The sequence below is a fragment of the Vanessa cardui genome, chromosome 22, assembly GCF_905220365.1.
Source record: "Vanessa cardui chromosome 22, ilVanCard2.1, whole genome shotgun sequence".
NCBI classification, from domain to species: domain Eukaryota; kingdom Metazoa; phylum Arthropoda; class Insecta; order Lepidoptera; family Nymphalidae; genus Vanessa; species Vanessa cardui.
The window spans coordinates 11,009,073-11,020,296 of NC_061144.1; the positions used below are offsets into that span (position 1 = coordinate 11,009,073).

Here is an 11,224-nt window from a genome sequence, read left to right on the forward strand (position 1 = left end):
TTATATTTATTCTGGAATTGTTCAACTGATTGTCTTGAACGATTGGAAAAATTATCTTGGACTCGCTTAGAACATCGTACTAAAGTCTATGGAACCTATGGAGCCTGTGAGTGCTGAATTGACGACGAAGCTACAAAAAACAAGTAGAAAAAATCTTTTGAAATATTCATGATAGTTAATGAAGAATTTTCCATAACTTTTTTAGTGGCACTTTTATCTTATCTAGTTATCTTTTTCAATTAATAATATTATACTATTCTGGTGTAATTCGAATATAAAGGTCAAAGTCAATGATTTAGACTCAGAGTTAACTACTTTTTACTAATTTGATACAATCAAACCAATATTCAGACTGCACTTTAATTTACTTTGAGCCTCTCTACCTCTAGGTAAAAATTTGTCTTATGCATTTATAATAATATAACACAGCCTAGAATTTTATTAAAATATTCCAAACGAAAAATATCCTTATATTTGATAGGTTATTTTCAGTTTAAAGTGAAAATCTTGTGTTTGAAAGTTTTACAAACATCAGATTTTACAGTTTAATATTTTCTGTTGTAAAAGCTTATAAATTGTTCCAGTAAAGAGTTATTAACCGCGTGTAATCGGGAAATGTTGAATTAACACATATATTGAGAAGCTACCCCATAGTAAGTACATTCGAATTTACACGTTCTTACGTTCTTACGTTCAGATTAATGAATTTCATATATTTTTTTACTATTTAACGCAATTACAGAAACAGTTTCTTTCACAAAATTATAAACCTAAAACGTATCTTTATTTTAAGAATTAAATTGTCATCATTATACGATACTATCTCGAGTTTATTATATATGCAAGTCATATAACATTATAGATGCAAGTCATTCATATAAACGAGGAACGGAAATGGACCAAGAATAGATCCCTGAGAGTATCCACTCGCTGGAGATCTCTGGCCATATTGATTAGGTTTGTAGTATAAGACCAATATCTTTAATGCCTAAAGTAAAGTCTAAAGTACTATATGATTTCAAGGTTAGGCACTTTATTATGTTCTATAAGGTCAGGAAACAAATCATTAAGAATACAATCACTTAATATAATAAAAAATAATGTGCAAGCATTAACTATTGAGTTGACAGGCTTGACAGAGATCTCCCAAAGAGCGACGGCTTAAAATTTAATTATTTAATTATCATTATTTTTTTCAATAAGGATTCAGCGACGGTTGCGGAGGATGCGAGTGCTTTAGTAGCCGAAATTGGAATGTCAATTATATTATCAAAGAAGCAGGCTTTTCGTCAATTGACAGGTTCGAAGTTTAGATGTTATGTTGGACTCCACCAGATTATCAATTAATCTTTATCCTTGTCATTTTTATTTTATCTGATGCGCGTAACGATGGCTTATTTTTACCTTATCTGCAAATACCAACAATTTGGCCTTGGAATAATTTACATTCAGCACTCATATAATTAACGAAAGGATATCGGCTGTATATCCTTTCGTTATAAAATTCATCACAAAAGATCCATGTTCTCAAGGATATATTAACATGTCTTATGTCCGGTGTCGCCATTGTCTGGAGGTAATATGTTCACTCACCATTAGGTGGCCCATTCAAAATCAAAATGACAATAAACTTTATTCAAGTAGGCTTTTACAAGCACTTTTGAATCGACATTTTACAATTAAGTGAAGCTACCACCGGTTCGGTTAGTAGAAAAAGAACCGGCTAGAAACTCAGTAGTTACTATTTTTTAACATTTATAAATTCAAGTCATGTTAGTTAAATACAATTATCGAACTCCGCGCTTTTTTATCATCTATAAAATCTTGTATCGAATAATATGCTTTTTCTACCAAAGTATTTTTTACAAACGATTTGAATTTACGAAGCGGCAAAGTTATAAGCATTTGTTTTCATATACAATTTAAAAAAAATGTTTATATTAATGGCAACACTACTACTCAGAAAAACAAGCAAATAATGAAAACATATAAAATAGTAGCATTCAATTTAGTAGATTCTGGTTTATTTGCGTTGGCAACACCATTATAATCGTAAACGCAACCAACAACATTAACAATTTAGATTAGTTAGCTGCGCCGGCGCAGCGAGTCGATTGTGTGTTGGAGTATAATCAGGGCTTAGCGGTAAGAAAATATTTGTACAATTTTTATCTTTAATTGTTATGATTATTTAATTCTTATCACTGTTATTATCATTTTTATTGCAATCTTCACTTATATATTTACTTTTTATTCTATTTTTAATTTCATTAAGGTGATTAGTGAATGTTTTGGTAAAGATATATAATAAACAGTTGTATCTGAGAAATATTCCGTATGTGTGAATACATAACAGTTAAATATACTAATAATATAATGTGACATAGGTCGTTATTCAATTACGCTCGAATTGGTTAGATTCTAAAGTAGTTTGTAAGTCAATTGTACTTTAGAATAAGAAGTTTATAGTTAAGAGTTTTTTATCGATACTAATACATCTGATTTTTTATTAATCATCTCAGGATCATTCCTGAGAAGCAATATGTGAATGCAAAGCAACATAATTATGAAATATAATTGATTAGATAATCCAGTAATTATGATAAACGAAATACTCCTTACTCATCATGAGATCCAAAAACAAAATCGTGTATTTTGTAAAGTATTTGGATTGGATTGTAATGAAGACGATATCGTTAAAAAGAATGTTACTTGTGAGATGATGTCTGACAGAAAAGTATGGAAGGAAAAAACATGCTGCGCCGAGCCAAATAAAATTGGGATAAGGGTAGGATGATTATCATCATGAGATCTCCAGTCTTAGGTCTTAAAAAATTAAGCATATCAAACTCCTTTCACGGCTTAAGATCTCACTAAGAGTTTTTTAAAGTTTCAATTTATTTTACTTTTTTATTTGTTATTTTGCACTCCGGCCCACGGGGACAGAAACTCGATAAAGATCGTATAAAGTTCACTTTCAGTTGGAACTTCAAAACAAACTAGCTATTAGTACAAAATTACACACACACATAAAATGCAACTTTAGATGATTTTTTGACGTGTAATTGCAAAATATTTTGTCCGTGTCATTAATGATGGTAATTTAGCTTACCAACTATTCGGTATAGTACGATACAACTTAGATGTAGCATCGGCAAAATTCGAAAAACCAATAACATCCGAATTAAGTACGCTATCACAAAGTATGAACATTTATTTCTTATGTGAATATGATCTTTACACACACGTAATAACTTGTAATATCATATGACCGAATATATTCGTCAATTTGACACGTTGATTACACGAAAATCTATAGCGACGAATAGCGTCGAATGGCGCGACAGGATTGTCTTGGATAGCTGTTTCTATAAGTTGTCTAAATCGGCAGTAATCGGTTTTATTGAATTTGCCGATGCTACATCTAAGTTGTGTAGTACTATACCTACGTCTCAAACTGCAAAGCACTTTGTCTATAATAATAATTAGAATTTCCGGCAACTATTTTTTGTTCTACGTCGCTTACTTACAAGTGAATTGTAAAAATTAATATTAATTTGTCTATAAATAATTTATACAGTATTTTTTGCTTTAAAGAAAATAATTGTTATGCTTAGCGGATAGTTAATATGATTAACTTATTTCTTACGTTAATTATTACTTAATATTATCCCGAAATTGTACATAAATAGTAGTAGCCCGTGGTTTCGCTCGCGTTTCAGGATTTTGGTTGTCAAAAAGAGTAGTATCTGCTTGGAGTTCAAGTTTGCTTCATACCAAAGTTCATCAAATTTGGCTCAGCGTTTTAATCGTGAAATTGGGACAGACAGAGTCATTTCACATTTATAATATTAAATATAGATAATATAGATTATGATTAATTAGAAAATAGAACTTGATATTGGAACTTGTAATTATTGGATACTTAAATTCATTTATTTTCGTACAGCTACCGTTTTTTCCTACACTTCCTGGTACAAAATTTAGAAATAAGAAAAATAAAATAAATATACTGTGTTACGTAATCAAGTATTTAATGACCAAATTCACTAATAGTTACTTATATTTTCTTTTCTAGATGGGGAAGCTACTAGTTTTGAGTGTCCTGATCACCATAGTCGGTATAGCAACATGGTGCGCTCTACCGATGCTGATGCCCGAACCCCTCCCACAGTTAGATGCCAATGAATGGTGGGGACCGATGGACACGAAGGGAAAAGTAGATGCCAGCATCAAGCCATTTCAAGTTAAATTCACTGAAGAGGTCTGTAATCCGATCTATTGTGAATGGTCATTTAATACAGGAACCCTGTATTTTCCTCTAAAATTCCACAATACACTTTTGAATCGTAATTTTACAGAATACCTAAAAATAAAATAACCGGTTCAAAAACAAATGTTTTTGCTTCGGAAAGCTACTAGCATGAAACTCAGTAAACTGATATTGTTTCTCATTCACCTGATTTATAGAAAATGTATTTGTAGAAGATTTATAGAGGAGATTCCTCTGCTATAAATCTTCTTACATTTAACCAATTGATAATTTCCTTCCGCCTAACCAAAATGATATCTGATGGCAAATACCAATGCACTTCAGAATGGCTCGTGCTAAACAGAAGATGCCTATTCTTGCCTTGAATATACCTAATGGGATTATCTTGGGTTGAATACCCTTAAGGCATTAATTTTTCAAAATTTTACGACAATATTACGCGATTGTTGGTTTTCAATCAGTTTCGCTATCACGGACAAGATTCAGAAAAAATTTCATAGGTGTTCATTTCGTATTCAGTTTTGCATTTTCATTATTGAATCTTTATTTTTATTAACTATTATAAATCAATACTTGACCTAAGAAGAAAATAACATGGTATAATCGGTGATCCCGATTTAGTCCAATATAATTTTGGACGGGAGCACTCAATGGTACAAAGATAAATACTTGTTACTTTTCTCGATGTGTGCGGGTGTAGTACAAACCATCTATCACGTTTGTTTTCCTAGAAGGATTATCAGTCCAAGTTAAAAAGTATTATAGGAACATAAGAGTCGAGATAGTCCAGCGGTTAGAACGCGTGCATCTTAACCGATAATTGCGGGTTCAAACTCAGGCAAGCACCACTGAATATATGAGCTTAATTTGTGTTTATAATTCATCTTGTGCTCAGCGGTGAAGGAAAACACAGTGAGGAAATTTCATAGAAATTCTGCCACATGTGTATTAGACCAACCCGCATTGGAACAGCGTGTTGGAATGTGTTCCAAACCTTCTCCTCAAAGAGAGAGGAGGCCTTTAGCCCAGTAGTGAGAATTTACAGGCTGCTGTTGTTGTTGTAGGAACATAACATAACATCAAAATACACTTGATTATAGTAGACTATCATCAAGCAATTTTGAATTGTCATTTTCCAAAATTGTATCGTCTCAACATAAACCGATGCTTCGAAATGTTGCCTCAAGCTCAGCAGTTGTTCTTTAAGTAATTGTGACACTTATAATATAATTTAACTTTTTTTATATGATTATAATCAGTGTACAAATTGTTGAAGAATCAAATAAAATAAATAACCCTAAAAACATCATCAAAAAACCAATACTGAATATTGATTTTTTTGATAAAATTTGATTATATTAAATATGTGTATTTAAAGAAGTAACATCAGTAGGAGCAGTATTTGCGAATCGATTAAAAACAGCATATCAGCTGATGTCATTATTTGTATAATGTAATGGACGACGGACAATACACCATACCACAAATATAAGAACATACCATTTTCGTCCTTATAAAAAAAAATCTTCCTCATAAATTTGCTGAAAAAATGGTACATAAACAAAACCACAATTTTATGTGCATACTATGTAAACCTGATTTATATTTTCAGATGATAAAAGACCTCAAGAATCGTTTGCAAAATAAACGTCAATTGGTTCCACCGTTGGAAGGTATTGGGTTCGAATACGGTTTCAATTCGAAGGAAATCGATTCCTGGGTGAAATACTGGTCGGAAGAATACAAATTCGGAGAGAGAGAGAAGTTCTTCAATAAATTCCCGCAATATAAGACTAACATACAAGGTCTAAATATACATTTCATACGGGTCAAGCCTCAAGTAAGTGATTTAGAATATCGAATAAAAAAATCGACTTAATTACTAGCGACCAGCCTTCGCACGGATGCAATGCTGATACTATATCACCTAGAGTATGCAAGATTCCTTACATCAATAATGCACGGCCAGACAGGCCTAGATATTATGTCTCTTTTGCCTATATTACTCTGTTTCACTCACACATCAAAACTGAAACACATCACTACTAAGTAAAACGCCAACAAGTAAAAGATTCCATCGCGTAAAAGATTATATTGCTCCGTACCTACTTGTGAATACTACTAGAAAATATTAACTCAATGATCATATATTAACATAGTCAGCGATAGAATTAACAATAGTCTAAATCGACTTTTAACCCCCGTGTCTGTGCACCTTATCGAACAGAATGCGGGGCACCTTGTGACTTCATACTTACGCACACTATGAAATTTGCACACACACAGAAATATTTGACTGTAATTATTCGTTTACGACGACCGATTAGAGCACTAGAACTCCTTAACTGAATAATTTAATATTCTCTTTTTACTCATAGCCAATATTTTTCTTTTATACCTTAAAATCGTGGTTTGTTCCATTTGGATATAAATTAAAAAAAAAAACTATATTTTACTTACTCTTACATCAGTAGTTTATTTTTGCGGTCTTTTACTAAAAGGGTAATTTGATAATCCTTAAATTTGGTAATCAACCAAAACAATAAACAAATGTCGCTTGATTTATATGCCTTCAATTTCCGATAGAATGCCTTTTTGTGTCATTGAACTATACGTTATTTTAAAGCTATGGCATTTTACAATTTTTGGCAAATGTGTAAATACTGTTGACTAATAAAAAAAATATTGGCTCTTTGAAGACCAAGTCACAGTGTAGTATTTTATGAAATGTCTATAATATTCTTAGACTGACGTTAGTGGGCTATGATTATCGCTGATCCTTTTTTTTGGTGGTTCTGTAGGAAGCTTACGAGGTAACAGTTGCTCAGGACCATTCAATCTAATATATGTAGATAGCGCTAGTAAAAGCTATCAAATTATGAAGCTTGGATGCAAGAAGTCCGTGCCATAAACAACACGAAACGAAATTGCCCTTCACATACACTTACAGCGGTCGTATCAGGTTATGTGAATACGGAAATAAATACGCCTGTGTTTACGCACACCACAAGTGTGAAAATGAAATCTATACGTTATAAATCAATCACTAGTTAGACTCATGACACATAGTTTCTTTTTCACTTGCGGCAAAACCTTATCTAATTAAAAGATTAATGTGATCATTATCCTTTTCACACTGAAGGGAAACGGTGTGAAGTACCTTTATTGAGACAATTTTTCTTTCAGGTCCAACCAGGTGTCACGGTGGTTCCTCTACTTCTTATGCACGGGTGGCCGGGTTCCGTACGAGAATTCTACGAAGCCATACCTCTTTTGACTAAGCCAGTTTCTGGTTACGATTTCGTCTTTGAAGTCATTGTCCCAAGCTTGCCCGGTTATGGTTTTTCAGATGTGAGTATAACCGTCTAAATTACTACAATACCATGAACTATTTTTATAAAGATTTTTATGAAATAAAAAAAAAAACATGGCATATACATTGAGAAGCAAATAGGTCGCCTGATAATAAATTATCTCTTTAATTCATGTAGCTCGTCTCTTCTTAAAGCTTAAAACAATTTCAAACTACGCACATGAGTTTGGTGTTCATTGGAATCCTGGTATTTTAATATTGAAATCTACCATTCATTGGGGGATTTTCAACAAATATCGTTAATATTTATATCGCCATCTTATATCATACATTTAATATAAGTACTTAATTCAATTAAATAAACGTATAACTTTACGGCGTGTCCTGAATATATGCCCATTGGGAGACCAACACCTAATCTCTTGAGGATAAGCCCCAGTCTGCTCCACTGTGGGAAATTCGTTTGACATTCCTTCATAGTTGAACACGATATTAGTTTATATCGTGTTCAACCATACATATTTAACGCATAATACTCAATGCTTATTGAACCTTGAATCAAGCTTCATTATTCCACGGTTGGCTCAAAATAGATTAATATTTCTAGGCTGCAGTTCGGCCAGGCCTCGGGACTGCACAAATTGGGGTTATTTTCAAGAACCTAATGAACAGACTCGGGCATAAGAAGTTTTACATCCAGGGAGGCGACTGGGGTGCTGTCGTTGCCAGCCAAATGGCAACCATGTTCCAGAATGACATATTAGGAATGCACTCAAATATGTTAATAGTACAGGTAATATAGTAAAATACTTAATCTTTGGCGGTTAATCGATTTAAATCTCATAATAAAAATCATTCTTAAATAAAATTATTAGAAAAAGGATCAATTATTACAGAGTGAGTTCTTGTTATTTTCATGCAAGATAAAGCGCATTGACAATTATCCTCCATAGTAATTTAAAGTCGTCAGACATTAAACGTAATGGCCAGTTATCTAACAACAACAGCCTGTAAATTCCTCCTTTCCCCTTGAGGAGAAGGTTTGGAACATATTCCACATTCCATATATGGTTGGTGAAATACATATGTGGCAAAATTTCTATTAAGTTAGACACATGCAGGTTTCCTCACAATGTTTTCCTTCACCACCGAGCATGAGCTGAATTATAAACACAAGTTGAGCACATGAATATTCAGTGATGCAGGCAAAACTTCAAACCCAAGCAGGTTTGAACCCGCAATCATCGGTTAAGATGCACGCATTTTAACCTAATTAGGCTGAGCTACTCATCTAATGTTGTAAAATTATATATAGACCGGCTGTAACACTTTGAAGACAATAGTGGGGGCTTTCTTCCCATCGCTTATAGTTGAGTCACATCTGGCTGATAGAATGTATCCTCTGTGGAAATACTTCTCCTACTTAATGGAGGAATTTGGATACATGCACTTACAAGCCACGAAACCTGACACCGTTGGTAAGTAAACCTTAAAACAACCAAATTTATAAAGGAATGTTCCGACATTATTTCACTATTCAATTCGAGCTCTATTATAATTATTGCTATATTTGGAGTCGGTGTCAGCCAAGAAAACCCTATAGTATATCTATCAAAAACAATACAAGAATACTTTAAGAAATATGTTTTTTACAAATTACCCTTTATACGATAATATATTGGGTCAATCAAGGGGCTCGTATCGCTTCTTTCTTTTAATTTTTGAGGCGTGTGCCCGTGGCTGACACCGGCACCAAATATAGCAATAACAATAACTACGTTATATAATCGTAAATCGACTTTTACTTTAATAATATTTACGTTTTGAATTTTTCTTTTTTTTTCTTTAATTAAGCTAATGCGACTATGTCACCTAATTTCTCTTTCTTATGCTGCTTTCTAACTGGCCAGTAACTTTTTCGTTATGTAATATTAATTATTTGTTAAATCAAAATTCCTCTTTATTTTTCTACACACCAACGGCCGGAGAACTTCATAATGGGAACATAACCACAATGTGTAGCTATCAACCCATACTTACTGGGACAAAAATAGGCTTACGCTAATAATATATAACATTGCAAGAAACCTGAATAAAGTATATTTTGATTTTAATGTTTCTTTATCTTTTTTTAAATGAACCTTATATACTTTTAGGCGTGGCGCTAACGGATTCTCCTACTGGTCTTCTATCTTACATCTTAGAGAAATTCTCATCTTGGACTCGCTTCGAACATCGTACATTAGTCAATGGAGGGCTGACATTCCGCTTCAGTAAGGACCAGCTCATCGACAACCTGATGGTCTACTGGTCAACCAACTCCATAACCACCTCGATGAGGCTTTACGCTGAAAACATGAGCAATAAGAATCGAGCTCTTGGTATAGAGAAGTATGATCGATTTTATGATCTCTTTTTTTTATGAGTTAGGTGGCAAACGAGCAGGAGGCTCACTTGATAGAAAGTGACTACCACCGCCCATGGACATCTTCCTTTAAGAAAGGAGTAGGCTCTTTTCTTTAAGGTTCCCATGTCGTATCAGTTCGGAAAAACCGCCGGCGAAAGCTGGTTCCACAAATGTCATTTCAATCACATATGTATAAAATATAATTCCTAAAAGTAATCTACATTTAATATTATAAATCTTAAAGTAACTCTCTCTGTCGCTCTTTCACGACCAAACCGCTGAATCGAATTTAATGAAATTTTGTATAAAGCAAATTTGAAATTCCATTCCAATTTCCAAGAAAGTACAAAGGTTACTTTTTTTGCTTGACACATGACAACCAACACCCTAAAACACGAGTGAACCCACTGGCGACTACTAGTATATTAATAATCTTTCCTGTCATACCTTACGAGAACTTTTGAGGATTAAACAACAACAACAACAGCCTGTAATCCCATTGCTGGGCTAAAGGCCTCCTCTCCCTTTGAGGAGAAGGTTTGAAACATATTCCACCACGCTGTTCCAATGCGGGTTGGTGGAATACACATGTGGCTGAATTTCTATGAAATTTGTCACACGCAGGTTTCCTCACGATGTTTTCTTTCACCGCTGAGCACTAGATGAATTATAAACACAAATTAAGCACTTGAATGAGCGGTGCTTGCCTGGGTTAGAACCCGCAATCATCGGTTAAGATGCACGCGTTCTAACCACTGGGCCATCTCGACAATCTCAACAATTTATACTTGGTCTCTTTCAGGTTCCCTACATCCGTTCCAACGTGGGGACTGCAAGCCAAAAATGAGCTGTTCTATCAACCACCGAACTTGCTGAGGCATAAATACTCCAACCTCCTGGGAGTCACAGTTCTCGACGACGGCGGACACTTCTTCGCATTCGAAATGCCGAAAGTGTTCGCTGATGATGTCTTCAAAGCTGTAAAATTATTCAGAGAATTTCACAAAACTAAGACTGAGTTATAATGAGCTATATATACATATGTCGGCGTCTAGATATTGAAGATTTTGTTAAAAAATATATATTATAAAATTGTTTTGTATTTGTGATGGGGTGTAACACTTTTGTTATGTTAAATATAAATTTTCACTAAAAAAAATATTCCTTTATTTATATTTCTTATTACTTTTTTTAATTTAGTAAATTATAACAGTTTTTTTTTAAGAAGACA

At 33.5% G+C, this 11,224-nt stretch overlaps 1 protein-coding gene across 1 annotated transcript; it reads left to right on the forward strand.

The window, feature by feature from the left end:
- Positions 1-2,038: 2,038 nt before the first annotated feature.
- LOC124539389 (juvenile hormone epoxide hydrolase-like) lies at positions 2,039-11,019 on the forward strand. The gene is made up of 8 exons (XM_047116778.1): positions 2,039-2,145; positions 4,079-4,264; positions 5,886-6,113; positions 7,460-7,624; positions 8,194-8,379; positions 8,902-9,064; positions 9,743-9,977; positions 10,796-11,019. Exons 2-8 carry the CDS (start codon positions 4,079-4,081, stop codon positions 11,016-11,018), a joined length of 1,386 nt encoding a protein of 461 aa, XP_046972734.1. The 5' UTR covers positions 2,039-2,145; the 3' UTR covers position 11,019.
- The last annotated feature ends 205 nt before the right edge of the window (positions 11,020-11,224 follow it).